Source organism: Pogona vitticeps, chromosome 6, assembly GCF_051106095.1.
Source record: "Pogona vitticeps strain Pit_001003342236 chromosome 6, PviZW2.1, whole genome shotgun sequence".
Lineage (NCBI taxonomy): Eukaryota > Metazoa > Chordata > Lepidosauria > Squamata > Agamidae > Pogona > Pogona vitticeps.
Genome location: NC_135788.1, coordinates 97,625,207 through 97,650,674, shown reverse-complemented (window position 1 = coordinate 97,650,674; position 25,468 = coordinate 97,625,207). Strand labels below are relative to the sequence as shown.

General features: G+C 42.7%; 2 protein-coding genes across 2 annotated transcripts in view; one reads left to right on the top strand and one right to left on the bottom strand.

Moving 5' to 3' along the window:
* Window positions 1–10,173, top strand: part of SNF8 (SNF8 subunit of ESCRT-II) — a 16,183-nt gene extending 6,010 nt beyond the window's left edge. The window contains exons 4-8 of the mRNA XM_020814744.3: window positions 666–770; window positions 2,783–2,855; window positions 3,976–4,117; window positions 6,762–6,836; window positions 7,684–10,173. Coding sequence (XP_020670403.2) covers window positions 666–770; window positions 2,783–2,855; window positions 3,976–4,117; window positions 6,762–6,836; window positions 7,684–7,821 — 533 coding nt within the window. The 3' untranslated portion in view covers window positions 7,822–10,173. The remainder of the gene's footprint in view (window positions 1–665; window positions 771–2,782; window positions 2,856–3,975; window positions 4,118–6,761; window positions 6,837–7,683) is intronic.
* On the bottom strand, window positions 10,090–25,468 carry UBE2Z (ubiquitin conjugating enzyme E2 Z). Its single transcript, XM_020814727.3, has 7 exons — window positions 25,025–25,468; window positions 21,733–21,805; window positions 19,470–19,657; window positions 17,502–17,613; window positions 16,220–16,332; window positions 14,217–14,307; window positions 10,090–12,808 (listed from the first exon to the last, which is right to left on the bottom strand). The coding sequence occupies exons 1-7, from the start codon at window positions 25,360–25,362 to the stop codon at window positions 12,638–12,640; spliced, it is 1,086 nt and encodes a 361-aa protein (XP_020670386.2). The 5' UTR covers window positions 25,363–25,468; the 3' UTR covers window positions 10,090–12,637.

Sequence of the window (25,468 nt, the reverse complement as noted above, 5' to 3'; positions counted from 1 at the left end):
GATTTGCATGAGATTGGTATATGTGGATGGAAGAAGGGGAGGAATGCCTGGATCTAAGTGCGTGATGGCCATATTGTGATTCTACACAGAGCCCACCTGTCTTGCTGTTCCTTGTGTCAGAAAATACGGGTATATATGTTTGGGATGGGCGGGTTTGTGCCTCTACAGCAAATATCTCTGGACTGGTTTGTAGCAAACTGTGTGCTCTCTAAATGTTGGTGCCCTGGCTCAAAGCCACAAACGCGCTGCTCTAGTTGCAGCACTGTCTGTTGCAGCACTGGCTCTCCAGATGATGTTGGGGTCTAGTTGCCATCTACCTTCTCATTGCTGAAGAATGATGTGAGTTCTAGTTCAGGAGCAACTAGAGACCCACTAGGTACCCCTCCCACCTGCACTGAAAGTCTCCCTTAGATTTGTTACCCTCAAATCATTGGTAGCCAAGGGGATGGAAAAGAATTGGAGAGTTAAGCCTTGTTGTATGATGGATGAAAAGCCATCACAATCAGTCCCTTGGAGTCTAGCACTTGTGAAACATCAGAATGAGCTGTGCTGGAAACAAAACTGTAACAAGAAGAACTTTCAGAATGAACTCTCTAATAATTAAAAGGAAATGTGCAGTCCTTTGTTACTAATATTTTATTGAAACCTCATTTTTTCTTTTGCAGCTGGCAAAGGATTTTGGTCAGAAATGCTGGGTGTTGGAGATTTTTACTATGAGCTAGGTGTGCAGATTATTGAAGTTTGTCTGGCTTTGAAGCACAGAAATGGAGGTGAGATCACCATCCTCTACTTCATTGCTCTGGATTGTATGTGTGTGTGGTGTGTTTCACCATTCTTCTTATTGCCTGTACAGTTACTTTCCCAAGTGCCTAGAGGATACTAACTATGTTCAGTCAAACTTAATTATAGGCTTTCTTCAGACCTTCTAGTTCATCCTAGGATGATTGGGTTTGTGGGGCGGGTCAGTGAGCTCATCTCTATGTTCTCTGTACATTTACAGTTTAATGATTCCTGAATAGAGGTTGAGTTGTACATAGCTCCCATTGAAATAACAAGGATTTGCATGATGACTGATTTGTTCCATTGACTTCAGTGAATTGTTAGACAACTGGATGCAGTGTGTTGTTCAGTCCCATTAAAGTGCTGGTTTTAACCTAAAAAGCCCTCATGGCGCAGTGGTTAAACTGCTGTACTGCAACCAAAACTGTGTTCACGACCTGGGGTTCAAAGCCCAGGTAGCCGGCTCAAGGTTGACACAGCCTTCTATCCTTCCGAGGTCAGTAAAATGAGTACCCAGCTTGCTTGGGGGGGGGGCAATGTGTAACCTGCATAATTAACTTGTAAACCACCCAAAGAGTGCTTGAAGCGCTATGGGGCGGTATATAAGCAGCACGCTTTTTTGCTTTTTTATTAATAGCATCTGTCAGACCCACAAGATCATCACAGTTGAGGCTCCTTCGGGTGGCCACCCTGAGGGAGGCCCATAAATCCTCTACAAGAGGTAGGGCCTCCTTCGCGGTGGCTCAAACTTTATGGAACCAATTTCCGAAGGAATTCCATCTAGCCCCCTCCCTGTTAACATTCAGGAAACAATTAAATACTATATGTTGTTTTTCAGGGATGCTTTTCACAGCAACCTTAACTGACCACCTTCCTCCCCCCCTTCCCTCCCTCCTCTTCTCCCCCACTCATTTCCTGTATCCACTCTGGGTTTATATGATAAGTCGGTGCCATTTGTTTTTAGGGTTATTGTTGCTGCTTTTAATTCCTACATTTATTTTTGTTTTCTACTATATGTGTTGTAACTGCCCAGTGTAGTGCCTCAACACTAATGGAAGCAGGATACAAATTAATTGAATGACTGACTGACTGACTGACTGACTGACTGACTGACTTGGTCCAAGCTATCTCAGGGACTGCATCTCCCTTTATGAGCCTGCCTGGATATTAAGATCACTAGGGAAGGCCTTTCTCTCATTTCCACCACCTTCACAGGTGTGCTTGATGGGGACATGGGAGAGGGCCTTCTCTGTTGCTGCACCCAAGCTCTGGAACTCCCACCCACAAGACTCCAGGCTGGCCGCACCTTTGCTGTCCTTCTGCAGGCAGACAAAGCCCTTTCTTTTCAGGCAGGCTTTCCCTTAATGATTATCTGTCGGAGAGAGGTTTTTTAATTGATTGTTGTGCCTTGTTGCTTTGAATGGGTTTTTGATGTTGATTTTGCTTACCCTTTTAATATGGCAATTGTTTGATTCTTTTTAAATATTTGTATATTTTCTGTTATTATTTTTTGAATATTGTCTTTTAGTGATTAACTTGAGTTATTTTTAAGGAGACAGGTGAAATGTTTTTTAAAAATAAAAATACCGTAAATATTGATATTGATATTACTCAGAATTGAACCCAGCACTATTCAGTAGAACACATTCCCCATATCATTGCCTCTTGGTGCAGTCCTAGACATGTACCCTCAGAAGGAAAATCCACTGCGTTCAATAGCACTTATCCATGGGTACCTGTGTACAGCAGGGGTAGAGAACATGTGATCAGTCAGATGTAACTGGACTGCAGCTTCCATCTGCCTTCGCCGTTAGATGTACTGACCAGTGCTGACAGAAACTCTAGTCTAGCAACAACTGGAGGGCTTTGTGCTTCTCCTCCACCCTCCTTTGCCTACTGTATCAGATTTGCAACCTCCATCACCTGATTTTTTGGGTAGTTTTCAGACTTTTCATATCCATGACTCTGCTCTAACGTACTTTCTCTCCCCCATTTCCACCAGGTTTAATCACACTGGAGGAACTCCACCAGCAAGTGCTCAAAGGACGAGGGAAATTTGCTCAAGATGTCAGCCAGTAAGCACCACAATCAAGATCATGTGGGCTCTGAAAGAAGTACAGTCTCTTTAAGAATGAAAGGAATTATGCAGCCTAGTTTATTCTGGCTGCAGAATTTTCATTGGCTAGGCCTAGGGTGGCAGTGCTCCAGGGTAGCAGAGCAGGGCTCAATATGGTGATCCCCTCATGTGTCCAGGGTGCTCTAGGGCAGTGGTCCCCAACCTTGGGCCTCCAGATGTTTTTAGACTACAACTCCCAGAAGCCTTCACCACCATTTCTGCTGGCTAGGATTTCTGGGAGTTGAAGTCCAAGAACATCTGGAGGCCCAAGGTTGGGGACCACTGCTCTAGGGGGTAGAGCAGGCCTTTTCCCTTATCCAGAGATGACTAGGTTACAGTCCCCACCTTGGGAAAACACAAATACTGTCACACCCCTATTGCAGGAATGTGCCTGCTGACTGGAAATGTGTTTGGAATCATGTCTGCAAGACTCAGTGTTTGTAATTTTTATTGTCTGGCACAGCTTATTCTGCTTCTGTTAGTCATGGAAATCCACCCCAAGTCACTGGAAAATTTGTTCAGTCACCTATTGAGATTTCTGCTGATGTCACATAAGTAGGCTTTGGCACAGGGCCAGCTGTACCGTTAGGCAGAAGGAGGGAGGTGCTTTCGGTGGCAGCTGGTGGTAACATAACATTAGTGACAGCTCCCCAGCTGTTCCCCGTGGCCCTCTAAACTATCCTACTGCTCTTGTGGAAGAGATTATTCTGTTGCTGGTATTGAAGTAAAATTCATTTATCAGTATAATCAGTTTTTGTAGCTATAATACATGGAGAAGGGGGGACAATCTTGTGCTCTGCCTCAGACAGCAATATCTCTTGAGCCAGTTCTCTTTCCAAACATATTTCCACAGCTATGAAGGTTAGAAACATGTGTTTGTGTTGTGTTAATTTGTGTGCATCTTAAAGAAACCTGTAGTTCTCAGAAAGTTCTATTTATCACCTAGTACAGTGTTCTGTAGCTTTTCTCCCCCCACCCCAGATAATTGTAACAAACAAGTGTTACCCTGGACATAGCTAAAGGTTGGTGATTTCCCCAATACTGGTCTGACCTTCAATCTTCTTCTTTCGACTTCTCAGGGATGACCTCATCCGAGCAATTAAGAAGCTAAAAGTTCTAGGAAATGGTTTTGGGATTCTTCCTGTTGGTGGGACATACCTGATCCAGTCTGTGCCGGCAGAACTGAACATGGACCACACCGTTGTGATACAGCTTGCTGAGGTAACTGTGCTGGGAGATGGCAAGACTAGCATGAATGTGGACCATCTCTTATGCCCTTAGCTCTCCTCATGAAATTTAATTAATTCCCTTTCTTTCTTTCTTTCTTTCTTTCTTTCTTTCTTTCTTTCTTTCTTTCTTTCTTTCTTTCTTTCTTGGGATTCAGATCAGCTTACAAATAATTTAAAAACACTACAAATATATAATTGCACTATTAAAAACAATTATATTAATTATTAAAAGGTACTCAATAAAATCTCTTTAAAACAATTAAAAAACCACATTTGTGAAAAAAATAAAAAGATAGTTTCCCTTTAAAATCCCTTCCTCAGGAGCAGTCCACATGTTAAAAGCCTACCAGTGGAAGGATAGCAAGGAAGCAGCCCACCTGGTTTCCTGTGGGAGGGAGTCCCGCAGCCTAGGAGGCAGCCACTAAATGAGGCCTGTGAGGGCATGAGACTTAAGTGAAAAGTCTCCTGCAGATAGCTTAAAACCCAGGCTGGCTGGTACAGAGAGATACAAACGTTTTTAACTGTTAAAACATTGTATGTTTTATGACAAATACTTCTATTGGAAGCCGCCCAGAGTGGTCGACCAGACCAGATGGGAGGGATACAAATCAAATAAATAAATAAATAAATAAATAAATAAATAAATAAATAAATAAATAAATAATAAATAAGATACATAAAAGGGTCAAACAACATATTAAGAGTCGGTTTGTGGTGTGTAGCTCCCTTTCTTTTACTTGACTCAAACATAGAAGCAGGCTGGAGGCTGATCTGAATTGGGATTACACTGCTTCTTGATCTTTTGGTTTGAGATTGAGGAGTAGTTTATCAGATCAGGTTGACATTTGCAGAATGGAAGGGAAAGTAACTTGGGTGGTCTTCAAATGCTTTTGGACCACATCTGTATGAGTTAGTGAAGAACATCTGGATGCTACCAGGTTTAGGCCTTCACTTACTAGCTCCAACCCTCTACAACTCGTCTTTCCTGCAGATGTTACTAACAATAAATGGCCTCAAAGAGAAGAGTGATGTGGGGTTTCACCCTGAGAGATACATTTCAAATTGTGTTAGCTTTTGCAGAACTTGGGAGATAAACTTGTTTTGGGTGATCTATGGCTCCTAGAATGCCATAGCCACCTTGGCCAGGAATTTGGAGTGGGAGGTGCAGTCCAAAAAAGTGAGTTTTCTAAAATAAGGTACTGTACTTGAATGAGGCCAATGTATTCCCCAGCCATATTTCTGTGAATGGAGCTAGAGAATCTTTAGCAAAGTTGTCTGATATTTTTTAATAAACTACTGAGGTGATTTGCAAGTGCTTGGGTCTTAGTGCTAAGGATGGGATTTTCAGATATCTTGCACTACAAATTTCTTAATTCTCCACTCTGTGCATCCTACCTCAAAAAAGACATAGTGGAACTGGAAAAAGGTGCAGAAGGGGGCAACTAAAATGATGACTGGGCTAGGGCACCTCCCTTATGAGGAAAGGCTACAGTGCTTGGGGCTGTTTAGTCTAGAGAAAAGGCACTTGAGGGGGGGGACATGATTGAGACATATAAAATTATGCAGGGGATGGATACAGTGGATAGAGAGAAGCTGTTTTCCCTCTCATGCAATGCCAGAAGCAGGGGATGTCCACTCAGATTGAGTGTTGAGAGAGAACAGACAAAAAAAGATATCTTTATCCAGTGTGTTGTTAGTCTGTGGAACTCCTTGCCACAGGATGTGGTGATGGCATCTGGCCTAGATGCCATTAAAAAGGGATTGGACAGATTCCTGGAGGAAAAATCCATCGCAGGTTACAAGCCATGATGGGGATGTATAATCTCCAGGCTTAAAAGGAAGGTACCTCAAAATGCTAGATGCAGGGGAGGGGTATCAGGAGACAGCTATCTAGTTGTCTCATATGACACAAACTCCCAGAGGTGTGTGGTGGGGCCACTGTGAGATACAGGAAGCTGGACTAGATGGGCCCTTGGCCTGATCCAGCAGGGTTTTTTTACGTTCTACCTGAGAGACACAGGCCTCAGACACCTACATGTGTCTCACGTGGAAAAGGACTCAACTGGAAGGTTTAGCTAGGCCTAGTTCTGCCTAGCTTCCTGTTTAGAAAGGAGTCTCCCAGCTAGCACTGACAAAGAAACAGGAAGTAGAGCTGTTCCCCAAAATGGGCTGATCATGTTGAGTAGACTACAATCAGTTCAGACTACAATCTGCAGCAGATTCACCACCACTGTGGATTCAGTGTCACCAGCTTCCACTGCCCAGTGTGTTGTCATGTCTAGCATTAGCTGCACTTTTCGTTTACCTGCTCCTTCAGTGTAGCAATGTGCGGACAGAAGTGCCGAATTTCCTCTCAGCCTGAACCTTCTGCAGCCTTTTGAAGTGCCACCAGGATATCAGCTCCAGAGATTCCCCACACACACACACACACCAGATCTCTGTGGCATGTTTTTGCGCTGCACAGGGTGCCGCACAGATATGGGGACACGTCCTCCTTTCAGTTCCACTGACAAAATGTGGTTCTGCATGTTTTTGGTGCCTCTTTAATTCTCTTTAGAATTGGTTACACCCATCACCTGCTTTTTATTTCTGTAAGCAACCTTTGGTGACAATGCATTCTATGTTGTCCATTTCAGAAAAAAGGGTTCGTGACCATCAGTGAAATCAAGTCAAGTTTAAAATGGGAGGCAGAACGAGCCAAACAGGTGCTGGTAGGTAGAAGCTGACTAACTATAATGACAAGAAAGCATCCAAATTGGGCAGTCTGGAAGCACATATGTAATAACAGAACTGTGAAGACTGACATATTATTACATTTCTGTATGTATTTTATTTCTGTTGTAAAATCTGTTACAGGTCCAAAATTGTTTAAAAGTGCTTTACTTTATGAAGGATCATTTTTGTTCCACAGTCTGTGGTGAATGCTGTAATGATTGATTTGTGGGGGAAGTTCCATGAATCAAAAGTTAATTATTGGAAAAGAGCTTCCAAAGATGGCTGCACTGCTCAGACATGTTGCTACAGTACTAGATCAGGATGTGCCAGTTGCCTCACATATCCAGCTGATGGCACATTCACATAACAATAATCCACAGCTTTCAAAAATTACCTTTTTTAAAACTGCGTCTCTCAGAAGATTCCAGTCAGCATGGTCAGTGACCAAGTTGCCTAGGGCTACAATCTAAAAAAGTAAATTTTCAAAGTTCTGCTTGGCATAAACATTTACCTTTGTACGCCACCCAATTTCAAAAGCCTCAGCTTTAATTTCCTTGGAAGAGGGTGGATAAAAATCAATGATTTTTTAAAATATATATATCAGTTTAAATCATGATTTAAATCACAATTTGCATTCTAAAACATTGAGTTTTAAAGTTTAAATCGTCAAAAAAATCCAAGTTTAAATTTTTTGAACTGACTTGATTTGAATCAAATCCACCCTGCTTGGTGGCAAATGTTGCCAAGTGCTGGGGGTGGGGGGAATAATCCTTCATGAGCACATCGCCTTGTGATAGGCCTCTTGTTCTTGTTTCTGCTAATTATTTTTGTGGCTTTTGATAGGATCATTTGCTGAAAGAAGGTATGGCGTGGCTTGATACCCAGGCTCCAGCAGAACCACAGTACTGGCTTCCAGCCCTCTTCACAGAGCTTTACTCTCAGGAAATCACACCAGAAGAAGCAAAGGAAGCTTTACCTTGACTATCAAAAAAAGGAGACAGAGTGATCTGAACATCTTCTCTTGAGCAGAATGACACGATGACTGAGCCAAAATCAAATGGTTGTCAACAGCCATTGAATTTTTGTTACAATCTTTATAAAAAAACATCTGTATAACCAAAACTCAGTGGGCTAATCTGAAATGGGAAATGGAAAATCTTGATTTTGTTATAAAGCTTCTAGTTCTCCTAAAGGTGGAGGAAATCGCTAGAAATCTATGAAAGGGGAAGTGGAAGTGACTTGGGATGAAAGTCAGTTGGGTGAGGTACTGTTGTGTATTTCTTTCCCATTTGTGAATTATGCAATTAGGGGGTTTCTGGCAGATGTGGTTCTATGTATATTGGGTCCCTTCAGCAGTAAGGGTTCTATGTATACCTCATGGCGAGGGAAAATTTCTAGTCCTGTAAAGACAGATCTTAGTCTGTCTTAATCTATGGGCAGTGCCTGGTACAGGTACAGAAATTCAGGGCAATGTGTCATTGGTTCACAAGTTCTGTCTTCATACTTGAAAGGAGTAAGATCATGTATGCCTCAGCAAGCTGAAATCAGGGTACTTGTTTCTAGACTTGTAGTCCTTTTTGTTTTTTACTATAGCTCCCAAAATCCCCAGCCAGACTGGCCAGTAGCCATAAAGGCTGGAGGACTGTGAGAGTTGTAATCCAAAAAGGAACTTTTCTAGGTTTTAGCTTAATCTTTAGGGCATGAGAGTGGATAATAATTTACCAGTCTTTTAAAGAGTGTTCATCTACTTCTCTATAGCCTTGTTGTGCTTTTGCCCAAGAAATCATAATGTTCTGTTTTCATGCATTGTATTATCATTGATTTTCACAGGGCTAAGATCTCAGCAGAGATTGAGGTTATAAGAACAGGCAGGAAAACGAGATTCATATGGAGATATGTTCATTTGGGATGAAGAATGCAAGTTGGGTGGCAGTGATGAGTTACTTGATATGGACTGTCTTAGGGCAGGAAAAGCAGGCAGCGTTTATTGTCAAATCATTGCCTCTCTAGTTCTGTGCTGTATGTATGCAGAGCTAATCTTAATATCAAGATAGATGCTTCAAAGAGTGGATTTGGTGCATTATTGGAGCTACAGGTGGTCAGCCCTGACCTATCATTTGTTAGAGACTGCAGCTCCCATGATTTCTCATTACTGGCTATGTTGTCTAGGGCTGACGGGATTACTGTCCAGGAATATTTGGAGGCTCGTAATTGTGAATTCTGCATGAAGGCAAGCAGAGTGCCAATAGTTGTTGTGGGTTTTTCGGGCTGTTTGGCCATGTTCTGGAGGTTTTTCTTCCTAACGTTTTGCTGGACTCTGTGGCCGGCATCAGAGACTGGTGAAACATTAAGAAGAAAAACCTCCAGAATGCAGCCAAACAGCCCGAAAAACCCACAACCACCATTAGATCCCAACCATGAAGGCCTTCAAGAATACAGAGTGCTAATAGTTTGCACTCTAGCCACAGCAACACTTGTGGTAGGTTCCCTGGCATAATTCCTGTCAGATGGAACAGGGCTGAACCAGGAGCACTCCCATTACAGTGACCACATAAGAAAGGCATGTCTATATCTGCCATCTGAAAAGGCACCTGATGGTCTTTTGTAAGTACCATGAGAAGGGCCATTTGCTTGTCTGGGACACTTTTGGGTTTCCAAGTTTGTTTCCCTAGGAAAAGACAGGTGAAAATTAGCCTTGGGTTTAAGAGGAATGCTTCAATATTTGGGTATGTTTTGGGGGGCAAGATCTTAGGACTCTGTGGTCCTGAATTCCCATAATTCCTCACTCCTGCACATGAGTAGGGTTGATGGGAGCTGAAGTTCATCATCTGAAAGACCAAATGCCCCTCCTTGCAGGTTTAAGATATGAGCCATTTAAGAATTAATGGGTAGATCAGTCCTTCCTCAAATTATTTATGATGCTTGCTTGGGCAAGCTTGTGGTCTCTGGATATTGTGGACAACTCCCTGTCAACATAGCCAGTTACAGAAAACTTACTCAAAAATATCAAGAGGGTAACACATTACTTACCAAATGATGCCAAGGAAAAGAGGCCCAAATTTCAAGCATGTCTGGAATATGATCTAACCTGCAAGGTTTTCTAGGGCTCCTATGTAATATTTAAATCTGGTCTGCAAAAGCCCTTGGTGCTTTTGTGAATGGATATAAGCCACCTGCCTTTCCTGTAAAAGTTCTGTCAATCTCTGTAACACATACTCTAAAAATCAGCAAGTAGAACACTGAAACACATTAAGAGTCCTGCCAAAACAAACTTTATTGCACAAAAAAACCCTTTATGTACAATTGTATATAAACAAGGTTTCTCTATTTGAAGACCCTTGTGCATTTCTTTTTGTCTTTTTAGCTTGTTAGGCCTAAAATTCTGTCACTAAACATTTGTCTAGATCAGTCATCTAGGATTGTCACTTTTTGAAATGGAAACATTCAGAAAACAGCTGACAGATGACTATGGGCAGCTAGAAAACCATATTCCTTTTTGTTTTTTTCTTACATCCACATGCGAGCTGTGTGAAATAAACAACCACATAAGGCATTTTCATGTTCTGTTGTGGCTTGTTCGGAAAAAAATGTATAATGATTCAACAGCCAACATGCATCTGGAATTAAGCTCTCAGAAATAACAGGTGCCCTGACCAGGGAGCACTTCGTGGCCCTGGTGACTATAGCATTTGGGCCTTTTGGGGGGGGGATTTTACATAATTGGCACAGTCCAGAGAATATAAGGCCTACCTAGTCCTCTGATTTCAGTGGGACTTAAAAAATAACTGTGCACTCAAGTCCCTTTGATTTCAAGAGCTAGGGGTGGGATTAAGCACATCTGCCTTCTGCAGGGCTGAACCCCAGGAAATTAAAATGAACATGATAGGATTAGCTCCGTCTTGTGAGCTGTTCTTCCACGAGGCATTAAAATGCAATCTTGCATTACACTTTATTTGCTTTCATCTCCTACCCATAAGATTTTTTTTCCTCTAGCTTATGGTGTTGATAGTGACCAGGAGCGGACAAAGGGGGGGCAATTCCATTCCACTTCCAAAAGCAGGTGAACAAAATTTAGTTAGCTAACAGAAGGCTCCACACCGTTTTAGGCAGCAATGATTCTTTCTGCTCTAAAGAGATGCAAGATCAGTTGGAAGATGAGATGCTTGCAGATGAGAGCTGTACCTACTAGAACTGGGGCTTTCACAGATGGGTGAGAAGGAGAGTGGGCTAAATGCACTTCTTATGATCAACGTGCCCAGAAATCATGTATCTGTTTGCAAAACATCTGCAGCTTCCCCAATAGTTTTGGACCAGAGAGTGCATCTATAGGACACAAATGTTCTTCCAGTTTTCAGATGGCTTAAAGCAGTTTTTAGATGAAGAAAAAAGAGCGCTCACAACGCTTCTGGACATTTCCTATATAGAAACGACTAAACTTTTTTTAAAAAGAGGCTTACCAGCTAGGAGGTAAATCACATCACAATTAAGTCTTTGAAAGGTATGTCCTTCAGGCTGCAGCCTTTTTTTCCTTTCTCTTACTTTCGACAGAACAATCAAAGGATTTATGACAAATGTCACAAAAGAGACATACATGTGCAAGCACAGTCGCCCTTTCAGCAAAGGATTTGCCCAAAGAAGACCAAGTCCTTCCGCAAAGCGTTTCAACAGTTCTTTTTCACTCTTCAGATTTTTATAGTCTGACTCAGACTGACACTAACCAAGTTCCCTCTTGACATCATCCAATAATTAGAGGCGCCAGTTAGTTATTTTCACAGCAAAGCCTGCCACTGCATCAAAGCTTCAGAGGAAAACTGCCAGGTTTCTTTTTTTTCCTCTCTGTGATTATCTAGATTTGCTCTCTTTTCCTTCAAATGCTATCAAAAGACTACAGAACTGCTTGTCCTCTGTAGCCCTCCCTTCTCTTGGACTGCAGTGCTAAACCTTCCCCCCTGCAAACCATATGCAACTTATAAGAACCATGCCTCCTTTCTAGAACTACTGAAAACAAAGTTTAACATTAAACAAGGTAACATTGACTGGTTAGTTGCTCAATAAAGTTGCGACATCTCAAATTCAGGATCTTTTCTGGTCTGTTTTTTCATTCATTTCTCAACTGAATTCTGGGTGTGGGTGAGGGCAAAAGAGATCAGGGATTGAATAAAGCTTTGAAAACTTTTTCAAAAATTTAATCACTGTAAAGCCGTTCTAGCAGAAGCTCCTTCTCTTTGGTCTGTCTAGGACAGGCATCACCAATCCGACTGGGAAGCTACAATGAAACCACTATGAAGAACAGGTGGGACTTCCATTATATACACTGTCAAAAGTGCTTTAACAGACTTAATGGCGCAGAGCCCTTCATGGCATGGAGGCAAGCTGGAAGGGAGGTGCTGACATCAGGCAGTATGTTTTGAATCAGAGGCGATGGAACAAAAAGTCATGCTTGACCTCGTGCTCTTTTAGAACCGAGAGCTGGGGGGAGAGAAAACCATCCATCACAGGTTCTTCCAGAATGCCTTGATGCCATTAGCTCATAAGGTCTCCACAGTGAAGGAAAGGACCATTTCCATGATGCAGCCTGTGACAAGCCCAGTTCAGTTTTAGCATCAAATCCTCTTTTTGTTTTTAAACAGCAGGTACCAGAGCACCGAAGGAGACAAGGGATGCTTCTTCAGCCATGTTTTATCCACTCTGGAACCAGGCTGGTTCTCGGGTCTAAGCCGGGATCCTTCACAGCACCTGGAGTCAGAAGATCCCACCCCACACCTTGGATTCCCCAAGCAATCCGGTGGGAAGCTTCCTAGGCCTTAATGCTGCCTTGAGTATCTGTCTCTGTTTCAGAGGAGCTACTCTCTGAGTCTATGTCTGGGTTCTCCTGCTGGTGTTTCTCTTGCACCTTCAGACGGATTCCTTGCAAGCGTACCAGAAGAGACTGGTAGTCAAAGTGTCCTCGCTTCTCTCCAAAGGGATCCTGGGAGTGGAAAGAAATGAATAAAACCAAGAGTGGTCAGTAGATCTCAAGCTAGCTGTATATTTGCAATGTATAAAGGATTGCAGTAACAACAATGAAATACCTCTGTCCTATTACACTGGAAAACCAAAAAAATACTGTATAGCATAGCTAGATGTGGGTTTGTCATGTGGAAGCACAATAAACGTCATTCTGTTGTAAGTTTGTGGGCTCAGAATCCTTTCTAAGTATATGCCTTTTTGTCTGAGGAGTTCTAGTTTAAAAAAAACCAATAAATCTCACAAGCCTGAAATCTGCTCAAAATCGTAATAAATACAAATCCAGACTCATTGGCTACTGTAGACACATGTGAAAACAGGATGATGAACACCTTCTTGAAGTCTGTTAAAACTAGGGTATATGAAATAATATTCATGTTGGCTAGAGATATTCAGCGAACAGTCCAACAGAGTTGGAGGTACTAGTTGGGGAAGGTCACTTTAACTAATAAATAATGTTGGGAAAGGCTGAAGGAAGCAGGAAAAGAAGATGACTAAATATGAAATGGATTGACTCCCTAAAGGAAGCCACGGGCTTGAGTTTGCAGTAGCTGAGCAGGACTGTTGAGGACAGGACATTTCGGCGGTCACTCATTCACAGGGTCAGCCATAGGGCAGAGATGACCTGATGGCACTAAACAACAACAAATAAAACAAATGCCAATAAATAAATATCTCTGGCAGCACCTCTCTCTTTTTATGAGTAAGGATTGTACGTAGCACTTAGAAGAACAGGCTTCCATAACAGACTGCTCAGCACTTATGAAGTACCATTATACCCAGGGTCCTGTGTAGTTGCCATAGATTTCCAAAGTAAATGTCTGCTTGTAAGACAAACTGAGCTGTGCACACTCCCATAAACCCCAATTTAGCCAATTCAAAGACGCATTCAATAATATCTGTTGTTGTTATGTCACTCCAGACTACAGTGGGGTCTCGACTTACGAACTTAATCCGTATTGGAAGGCAGTTCTCAGGTCGAAAAGTTCTTAAGTCGAATCTGCATTTCCCATAGGAATGCATTGAAAACCATTTAATCCGTATCTGCTCTTTTCGTCCATAGAAACTAATGGGAAGCTGCTATTCCGCCTTCTGCCACTAGAGGGGGATATTTTTTCTTTTTTCCTTCTAACCTAAGATGACTTAGCTTTAAAAAAAAGGAAAAAAAAGAGTTCGTAACTCGAATCTAAGTCCGTAAGTCGAGTCCATATATTCCTATGACAGCGGTTCGTAAGTCGAAACGTTCGTATGTCGAGCCGTTCGTAAGTCGAGACCCCACTGTACAGCATGTATCGGAATGCATTTCCAAATTAGTTTTTATAGTCCACATTTATGTGGACTTACATTTATATATTCTGTCTCATCCTTACCTGCATTGTTTGTCCTTGGAGATGCAGCCTCTCTTTGCACACCCCCTCGTAAAAATCATAATATTCCATGAAGGACTTCTCCATAACTCCCCTAGTAAACAAAACCAGCAAAACATCAGGCCACAAGGCAAAGACACGATAGATGGTTTAACCAAGAGGCTAATGTCCCACTGCAGAGCAGACTCTAACGCACACTCTGATATGCTCTTCATGGTATTTTGTCAAATCAGCCATCAAAATAATTCTTAACAAAAACTTTGAAAGGACAGACCAGTTTTGCTTCTATGCTTTTTACATGCAACTAAACATGAGAACGCCCACTATCATTTCAATAGATCATGGTCAGCTTTCTACAAAACAAATCTCCCAGAAATTTCCTCCAGCCAGGTTTGCATAAGATGCCAAACTCAAATTGTGAAGAATCTGGGCCTGCTGTTCACAAACAAGCACGCTGGTACACCTTGACCTATTATTCCCATTTGGCTCCTTGCACCCTGCAGAGTGACTGGTAAACTCATCAAGCAGAAAAACTATCCAAATCACTATTCTGCTTTGCTGCAACCTATAACAAACCAGATTCTGACACCAAGATCTGAAGTAGCTGTACATTTCCTGTCTGCACTGGGCATCTGGTTTGGGACAGGGAACAACTGTAGAACACACATCACACATCATCAGCAGAACAACAAAAAGAAATAAAAAATTGGGATCCTCTGGACCGCCAGATCTTTATTTTGTGCAGCCTCTCTCTCAGACTGAGATAACGTATGAACATCATCACATTTATTTATTTATTTATTTATTTATTTATTTATTTATTTATTTATTTTATATCCCGCCTACCTAGTCTCATTGAGACCACTCTAGGCAGCTTACAGCAAGCATAATACAATATAATTAAAACAATTTTAAATAGGGGAAAAACTTTAGACAAGATGGGACAAACACTAAGAAAGAGGAAAAAGAGGGAAGATTAGGAGTGTCCATATCATTTCAAACTCCTTTAAAGCCAGCAACAAATTTGCTTTGTTTATGAACTACCTTCATCAACCACTCTCCAAAGTCCGTGTGCACTGTCATCTACCCTCTTTTTCTATAAGATGAATTCTAGTTTGTGTCACCTTCTGTCAGGTCCAGAAATACCCACTACAGTATATATACTTCCCACAAACCTGCAATCTTGCCTACTTTATGTCTATGTTTCGTTATTCTAAAGTGCTTGGGAGGCATCTTAGCTGGAAAAAGGGGGTATAAACATAATATAATAGAGCCCTTTCTGCAGCCACCAAGACACTGAAAATTACCATCATACTGTAATACTGTCATTTTACAGTTTGGGAGAATGAAAATAGAAAAAAAAACAGCAGCATGGCTAAATCTTCTCAGTGTCACTCTAATGGAGCAAAGTTTTGAACCCTTGCATTCCATATCGTGGCTTTAGTGCCCCAGATCACATCACAGATCTCTCAAGTTTCTGTGCCTCGTGGGTAACAAAAAGATCTATCTGGTGAAAGCTCAGACATCAAATGAAGGGATGCTGTGGATCCCGACAAAGCTCCATGTCTCTGATGGCTCTGTCAAACTCCATCCCCATCTTGACTGAAAAATTACAGAATCTCGGCTGGGGAGTACAATTACCCTATGGTGCCCTGAACAGCTGAATCTGTTCATTTGCATAAATATTATGAACAAAACGTATGAATGACAAAAAACCAAGTTTGAACTACTTGGAGTGCATGAATGAGAATACCATATGAAAAATCTGTTTTTGAGCAATTCACATCAACTAGACAGCTGAAAAGAAAGAACGGCTGCTTGAATGCAAAGTCTCGGGTTTCACATTAGCAGGCAGCTTCCTAAGAATGCCGAAAACTTAAGACAAAGGTTGGAAATGTTTATTTTCTGAACTACACCATCCAGAATCCCCTGGCTGGTGGATGGTTTCTCAACCACCCAAAAGCCTGGAACCCACAAGTTATGCTACTGTAGCTTCCAACACATACCGTAAGGGCTCTGGACAGGGGCACTTTCCTTCCAACATATCACACACAGCCACCCTGATCGTCTCATGCCGAATGCATTCGTTGTAATTCTTACTGTCTCCAGGATGCCTTTCCTACAAGAGATCAGTTAGCAAACCTTGTCAAGACATCCAACGTATATAAGGCTACAAACTTTGGGCACATCACAGAAAAAAAAAGAAAGAATCAAGAACTTCGAAATATTTATCATCAACTGAGAACAGATCCAGTTAATCACTGATAAAGGGGTGGGTATTTAAATTATTCTTTAAACCACAGCTGTACAGTATCTGGTGGAGGCCATAAGATCAAGACATTTCTCCCAACGTGGGAAAATTCTGCTGCAGAAATGAAATTGGGAACCCACAGCTTACAAAGTCAAGTGTCTTTGCTTCTCCCATCTCTGGTCTAGGGAGAAGAGAAAGCAGCATTCCTTCGAGCCATGGCTGGGTCCTCTTTGGTACAATCACAGGATTTATCCAGCAGACTCATCTGGACTCTTCTCCTACACCACCCCCTTTGCCTGCTGTCCTGTTTGGGTGGATGATGTGCCCTGCTGGCCAAAGCCAGCAGGGCAGATTAAGGGGCTGTCCCCTAAATGTATGCTTCTCTGCATGGAGAAAAGTAAAAACAGGAACTGAGAGTGGAGTACCCTCAATGTGAGGTGCTTCGGGCAATTCCCCCCTTCCTCCTGCAGAAACCTATATATATTTCAATCAAGTGGTTCATCCTAGAACAATAGTATTTGATCTTGATTCAGGACCCTGATTCCTTTTGAGAATGGAATCAGATACTCCAGGCTTTTCCACATGGCACTTAAGACTTAGGAAAAATATTTCAGTGGTGAAATTGGAATCATAAAAAACAGAATTAACTGGGGTGTGTGTGGGGGATTTTCAGTTCCAGTCACTGTCAACTCCAGTCTGATCCAATTCTGGATCATTTTACCTGAGGGAATGTTGATCTTTCCCCCACATAAAGATTCCTTACCTTGGGCTGCTGCATGATAAATTCTACACAGTTGTTCAAGCCATCTTTCTTTCTATCCCACCCTAATGCTGAAAATCTCTAAAGACACCAGGAAGCTGGGTAATCTGTGGAAAATCAGTTACACCAGCAAACCAGAAGATCTGCTTTAAAAAGTTCCATGGGTTGGTACCACTTGCCATATATTCTTTCGAAACCAGGTGCTGCATCAACTACTTCAGTATCCTGTGGCAAAGAGTTCCATAGCTTGAATCAGTTCAGACGTCAGGTAACTTACTTGTTCAAAGCCAGGCTCATTGTGATAGGGATTCTCAGTCATTAGAGACTGTATGGAGATAAGGACCGAAGAAATGCTCTGTGCCGGACTCCAGGCTGGACCAGTCCAAGTGCTACAGGATAGCAGGAAACCAGAGTTTGTTTCCACATATTAAAAACAAAAATGCAATTCTAGCCCATGGGATGAACAAGCTGGAGAAATCAATACACTTTTATGTCAATTGTAACATTCAATAATCTCAGCTGCTTCTTAACTGAAAGATATTTAGCTCTTTTAAAGAGGAACATGTTTGAAGACATATTAGCAGGAAAAGTCATGATACATATAAGCAAGAACATATAAAGGCGGATATTTATTTCTAACAGCAGCAACCATTTTGAACTCATGCTCATGTTTTCAGAGTAATCTGGATTTGGAACCTTTCTTTGGTTGAGATCTGTATTCTTTGGAGTCCACCTCGTGTTTGCGGTGGGCAGGGCCAAGCGTGGGAGGAACCACCAACATTTCCTCCTCCAGAACATAGAAACATTATTCTTTTTTGGACTGCAACTTCCAGTGGCCAAGGAATGCAGTGAGTTGCAGTCCAAACACCATAAAAGTAACTGTTCCAAGTTATGCCCCTTTCCTCTCAACTCCTTGTCACCTAATGGCTGATGGGGGAAAGACACACAGGTCTTCCTAACAGGTGACCACCTGCAGAGAACTTTAGAACTAAGGTCCACACACAGCCCTAAGGCCGACCCATTGCACCTGCAACCTCATATAAGCATCACATATGTGCAAAGCATAGGAGTAAGCAGAGAATTTAGCATCTTCAGAATCCCAGCAATTACCATTTTCAGCTCTCACAGCAACAAAGGAATTCGAGAATTCTGAAATCATTTCTGGAATCACAGGGGCTGGTCAGGGACTAAAATAACTGTTTTCAGGGGTGAGAGTGCAAAGGTTCAGTTATTGCCACCTAAGAAAAGAACAGCTATTCTCTAAAAAAAAATTCCTGGAGTCACATGATTGGTCAGTATCTATTTTACTGATAATGATTTTGGAGCAGGCACATTTAATTCTTCTGCAATTTTAGAGTTTAGTGAGAACTGAAGAGCCTCTGGAATGGGCTCCACTCGCATTAATCAAAGCACAGGCAAAGATTTTGGTAGCATTCCGTCCTTCCCACTGTGAATGCAACCAAGCAGGATGGTGTGACTGAGCAAACAGAGGGAATGGCTCTGTTTGCTCTGAATATCCTGTGACTTTTACAAAGAACACAGAAACACACAGAAAAGAACTGAGAAAGAAGCAACTCTGGATTGACAGCAGGCGCCACCCTCTGTACAACCATGATTATCTCTCACAGCAGTTGGCACTTCTGATGTTCGAAGACACACCGAAACTGGAGGGGATGTGAAGACAATGAAGGCGGCCTGATATTAGGAGATGGAGATATTAGAACCATACTCGCTGCCCAACCTAGCGTGAGGCAGAGAGAAATGGACACTTCAAGCGACAACGTTTGAGTGCTAAAAATAGGCCACACATCTTTTGCTATGTTCTTCATAACACATTTTTTAAATTCCAGGAACAAGGTAAAGCACTTGAAGGATTCTTCTACCTCATGTGCCAAAATAATGCAGTTATTTCACATGGGTAAAGCTGGAGCATCATTCAGTTTCACCTTAGGAGGCAAAACTGGGCTGAACCTGTGCTTCCTATGACCTTCTAATGGCTTGATGTTGCCTCCCCCCAAGTAATTTAACCTACTCACACTATATAGAAGCAAACACACACATACTCCTTGTGGGCTATAATTTCCAAATCCCACTAGCTAGCAATGCTACGGAATTTTGGGGAAATGTAGTCCCCAAAGATCACTTTTCCAAACTCTAAGAAGCACAGATGTCCCAAAAGTATCTGACTGGACCCCCCCCCAAAAAAAAAATTTAAAAAAAAAGCTCAAGGTGCTCAACTCCTTACCCTAAAATACTGAGGCAGACCTTCCCATTGCGATAGAAGTTAGGGTTAAATCTCACAGTGTTATTCCCAGTTGTCATCAGCTTGACCCGTGGTGGATGGATGGGATAATCTGGAGGACAGCGAAACAGGAACAAGAAGAAACCCCCTTCGTAAGGCGTGTCAAAGGGGCCTGTGATCAACGCATGAATCTGCAAGAGAAAAGCCCAGCTCGCGCAAACACTTCCGACTGGGTGCAACACTAGCAGAACCTGCGTGAAACGCAAGCTGGCTGCCAGTTAGAGCCAAGGGCAGCACCCTCCACAGCTTTCAAGGGAAATCTCAAACACCTCTCACAAAGGTCAAAGGTTTGAGTCTCAGACTTCATTCACACACACAGGAATTGAAGTGGGAGAAATGGATCCTAGCCCATAGTACCTCACAAGGCAGGCAGACCACTGACTCTCTCAACCTTTCATATCCCACATCCCAGCAGTTGCTCTGGTGAAAATCCTAAGTCCCAACAGGTTAAAAAAAAGGGGGGTGTAAGATAGTTCCATGGTCTGGTTAATTCTATTACCACATTTTTCATTTATAGTAAGTCAGGAAAATGGGCTAGAGCAGCCATTCACAATGGGTGCCATACAGCCCCCTGGCGAATTTGAAGGGGGCCACAAATTCATCTGTTCTTGTTGTATCCTTGTTGCACACAGCCAAAGGCATTCCTTGTTTGATGGGAGGCCCTGAAACCTGACAAGAGCTCCCAAAAGGGCCATGGCCGAAAAAAGGTTGAGAATGGCTGGACTATAAAACAGGAGTGGCCAACATAGTGTCTTCCAGATGTTTTGGTCTACAACTTCCAGAAGCCTTGATAGCTTTTAATCTAGAGTGCACCAGACTGTCTATCCTTGCTTTGGGGTGGGGTGGGGGAACTAGCTATCATGCAGAGGTCCAACCCAGTTTTCTCACCAATATGCTAGTTTTGCACCTGCAACAAACTGATTTTCATGGAAGGGGGGTTGAATATGATTTTCCACATGCAACCTGAAGTAGGATATCCTGGATCAGTTTTATCACTTTATCTGTTTGCATGAAGTAAGTATCATTGGCACCGGACCCTGCCCAGGTGAAACTGGAAGCATATGAAGACTGGGAAAGTCAGCAACACTCAACAGATACTAACAGAAGGATGTTAAGCTTTGTCATAATCAGACTCCCAAGTGGTTGATCTCCTACAGGCATTTCTGGAAATGGGACATCACACAAATTACAAACTTCCATGTTTACATTCATGTGCTTTTTTGATCTTTAAAGTCTTAAACTGGGGTGGGCAAAAGGTGGCTTTCCAGATGTTACAGGGACTGTAACTCCCAGCATTCTTCGCAATTAGCTATACTAAGATAAGACAGATGGGACATTATGTACCACAATGTCTAGAAGGCTACATTCTGCAGGACGAGGCCATCTGTACCATCTACTTTGCTCAGATAAATCAGCCTGACCTTCAGCCATAGAGACCCTGTTGGCAGATCTAGCATTATGACCAATTAAGTTGGCCAGTGGTCATTTTCACTGAGGGATTCTGGGACTAAAAAGTGAGTTTTCGAAGCTGGAGGTATCACATTCTTGAAGAAGGCCATGATCCTTTTTTATAACTGTCAGCATATTTCCAAGGCAGATTTATCTTCCAGGCCACAGAACGCAGCCCACGGCCAAAGGCTCATTTATGAGAGATGGGGACATAGGGATGAGTCTCATTATTAATGCTTTATGCAACTCCAAAGAAGAAGCTCACACTTTATAGTATGACAAAAAGAGATAAAGCATATGATCTAAATTATAAGAAGAGTGAGGCAGAGGCAAGTACAGCTTCCAGTATGTGTCTGGGCCTACTTCTGTTTCAAGTCTGCAAGAATGCATAAGGTTTCTGTCTGCAGAAGCAAAGGTCAAAGACAGCAGGGTTCTGGCACCCCTCTAGCAATTTTTTTTAAAAAAATTAAAATAATTTTTTTAAATAAATCAGGAAAAAGGGTATAATAATCCAGTCCCATTTGGATATAAATATCACTTTGCAAGTCAGGTTGGTTTGTTTGTTTTTCCTTCACACTGCTTTCTCTTTCCTTTCCCCTAATTTCAAGGCTGAAGATCCACGCCTCTTGATTTAACTGCAGCACCTAGGCAACACAGGAGCGTTTAGCAGTAAGGACTGAATGGAACATACTACTGATTATAACAGCATCGATACCTCACATTCTGCTTTGTTTTCAGGTCTTCAGGTCCCACCTACCTTGGTCATATCATGTTGGTCAGGCACAACAAACATTCCAGGAGGTGGTTCCTTATAAATTGACATGATATCTCTGGGAAGCAAACAACAGCACAGCAATCAGTCAAACATAAAACATCCATGCTTCCAGTTTTTCTCAACAATCCCCAAAGCTTTTGGTGAATTCTGGAGTAACAAACCTGTTTCAACCAAGCCAAAACTGAAATCTTCCCTGCAGTTCATGGCTGAGGTCAGGCAGTGTGTCCAACAGGTTTTAAGAATCAATCAATTTTTTTTTAAAAAAAGGCACACACTACAGTATTTGGTAGAAATAATAGTTGTGTTATACTGGTTGCAAATACTTCTGCCTGCCATCCCACTTTGCCACATTTTAATTAGTCATCGGATCTTCTCTTTTCTCACACATTAAGAGACAATGCCTGTCATACTCCCAATGCAAGAAACATAGGAAAGTTATTCAGCTCACAATACTATAGGATGACAGGAATTGAAAGGGGAAAGCCCAGGATTTTGTAATCTGGCATGCATCACAATTCAAGCTCCACCCTTCTACTTGAGGCCAGAAGTGGGGGGGGGGGGGAAGCAGAATCAAACACATGGTGAGATTCATTCTCCTCCTCCACTGCAGCCTATTGAGAAGTGGTTAGTCCAAGCTTGCTCTCTCATAAGCGTATCCAGCAGCAAAACACAATAATCTTTGAGCTTTACAAATACACAGCCAGATGGAAAGTGATCAGCTAATGACTTGGAGCTAACTCAAGAAACAACCACTTCCTTCTCATGAAAAATAAGCTGGGGCAGATTGCTTAAAGGCAAGTACCATGGCCTGGCATAGGTACAAAGCAGGCACAAAGCACATTACAACTGCTATAGGCTAGACTTTGGTGAAGTTACTTTTCTGGATTACAACTTCCAAAGTCTCTAACTAGTATAGCCAATGAGCAAGCTCCCTGAGGATTCTGGGACTTGCGATCCAGAAACTAACCTCACCAAACTCTGCCACAAGACCTTCCAATGCAGACATGCCCACCACAGCCCATGGATGATATATGCTTTACTATACTGAGAACAGCACAGGAAGGTGGAATATTCACACCCTTCTGAGAAATAAGGCAGCGTTATATTGACTTTCCTTCATCCTGACAATAAATCTTTTGTTTCTAGTAGTGTATTATGTAAAACTGGCACCAACGGTTACCAAAGCATACATGTTTAATTATATCAACAAACCTAAGTGGTCTTTATTTACTGCCAATATTTATTTTCCTATTTTATTTTCCAGCAGTGGAGAATGGGGATGCACAACACATCTGTCCAGTAACTTTCGCTTAGCAATATATTCAATAATCAGCTCTCCAGAATGTATTTATTTATTGAATTTTTATTCCAGGGAAGAGATTCAGGTAGGTTTCACCTAAGTATGCTGACTTGGAAACAGAAAGGATTCAATTCAGGACCTTGTCTGGGCTCAGTTAGAGCCAAATCGAACTGTACAGTACTGGGAAGCTTTTTCTTTCTATAGCAATTCCGGATATGATCCAAATACTGTACATCAACTGAGAAAGGGACAATGAATTTGAATGGGGATAGTCCCAACCTCCCTAGCCTATGGTAAAGAATGGCAGGAATTACAGGACAACTATATCTGGAGGGCCATACATTCCCCAGCCCTGCACTTGAAGAACCCTACTTCTGTCTGCTTTCATTTGCCTCTACAGCTGGATGGGTAAGCTGCTTGTGACACCTTCTGCAGAAGTACTAAACAGCATGCCAAGTGATTGGAGGAGGGGAGGCAGAAAGCCAGTGTAACCCAGGTGTCAGGCCTGAGGAAAGACCCCTATCTCTGCCAAGAACTTGGTACATGTTTAGCAGCAGTCACCTCAGTTCCTCAGTACTGAAACAGAACTGATTATAAACCACCTCTCACAGCTACTGTAAGACAAAACACACATACAACAGGCAAGGCATGATGTGAAAGTAAAATAATGCTATGGGAACATCTATCATTGTCAGTCACTGCCTTACCAACCCCCTCCCATACTGCCCCAGGTATATAGACAGGATCACTTAGTACCATTTTAATATATTCTAATTATCTTGACCTTCCCTAGGAACACCTTTTTACATGCATGAACTGAAGCCAATTAGAGAGTTGTAATCCTTTTACTGACTACAAATACAAAATGGGGTTAGTACATCTGCATTTGTTTTGAACAAAGATTAACTATGCAGCATAAGAGATCATTACTTTTCACTACTCAACCTGCAACAGATAAAACCAAAGAACACTATAATTAGTTTATTTAAGTAGACTGAGATGGAAGATAGATCACAGATGGGTGGTTCTCATTCCTCAAATCTGTACAGTTAGGGATGGGTGTGATCTCCAGACAGTTATAAGAATAAATCTTGAGCTTTGAGACTTTCATATAAAACTTTACAGAAGTCTTCCCCAACTTGTTTCCTTCCCATTATACCCACCAAAAGTAAACTAGCTCAGTATATTAAAGAAAGTTCTGTTTGCAGAAAAGAAAAATCAAAACCAAAAGTATGACCATTACGCAAAAAGGATTGTGCAGATATACACTAATTCCAGGAAGCATTTATGAGGAAAAAAATCTTAATTGTTAGGAAGCTACTCACTTCCCCCATCCATGCCTCCTTAAGTTCTAAGCATGTCATATAGGAACCCTGATCTGATACAGGAAAAGGAAGTCAGAAACCCCCTCAGGGACACTTACAAACTTGGGTGAGCATATGGGAATCCTCATCTCCAGGACTGTGGGAATCTCCAATGTAGCAAGGTAACACAAGACTTTACATCACTGAACTCTCACTTAACTCAGGTGTCAAAAGCGGTGACTTTAAAAAGCCATGACAGGATCTATACTTTCAACAGGCCAACGGGGGGGGGGGGATCGAGGGGTACAGCTCCACCATGCGCGCATTTCCACGCAGACAATGCTGCACCAATTACTGTACCTATTAAGAGCACCAAACCCCTGCCCAGGAGGAATATACAGTACAGTATATGTATATATTTACATATGCATTTATTTAGTTAGCTATTTATTTGAGGTGCCTAGAGCGGCTCATGGGGAAAACCTCCCGACCCCACTTCCTACTGTAAACGCAGTGAGATTCAGCCCGGGTGATTACGAAAACAGGCATTCTGCACACGATCAGAGGCACCATTTCCGCTTGGCATTCTAGAGTTGTGCCTTGCCCGAGCCCTTGACAATTGGAAAACATTTTTTTTTTTTAAATGACCCTCCTTCCCGGAGGCCCTTACCGTTTAATGCGGAGGATGCAGGCACCGCTCGGCCTCTCTCCGTCCCAGTCCCCGCTGGTCGTCGGGTCCCAAAAGGCCGAGTGCGAGAGGAGAACCCCGGCGGCGGCCGCAGCCGCGGCCGAAGGGGGGATCCCGGGCACGGAGGTGCCTCCAGACCCCGCTCCGGATCCGCCTCCAGTCGAGCCCAACCCCGCCACCGCCCATAGCTCCGCCGGGAGGAACACGCCCGGGCCGCCGCCGCCAGCGCCGGCCGTTCCGGATCCTGGCCCGCCGCCCGTGGGGGCCGCCAGCACCGCGGCTGCAGCCGCCTCCTCAGCAGCTGGACTCTCCGCCATCATCGCCAACAGTCCCGGCTACGCTTCCGGGACCTCCGATATCAGCGACAGGGGCGGGCAGAGAGGATCTCTAGGCCCCGCCCACTCTTGACGGCGGGGCTCACCGACC

Excerpts from the sequence above, each read along its gene's own strand:
- UBE2Z (XM_020814727.3), bottom strand. The coding sequence starts at position 25,362 with ATGATGGCGGAGAGTCCAGCTGCTGAGGAGGCGGCTGCAGCCGCGGTG. Across the intron at positions 14,308-16,219 it reads CCCTGTCCAGAGCCCTTACG|GGGAGTTATGGAGAAGTCCT; the intron begins GTATGTGTTGGA and ends TTTGTTTACTAG. Across the intron at positions 12,809-14,216 it reads TCCAAGGACAAACAATGCAG|GATCCCTTTGGAGAGAAGCG; the intron begins GTAAGGATGAGA and ends TTCCACTCCCAG.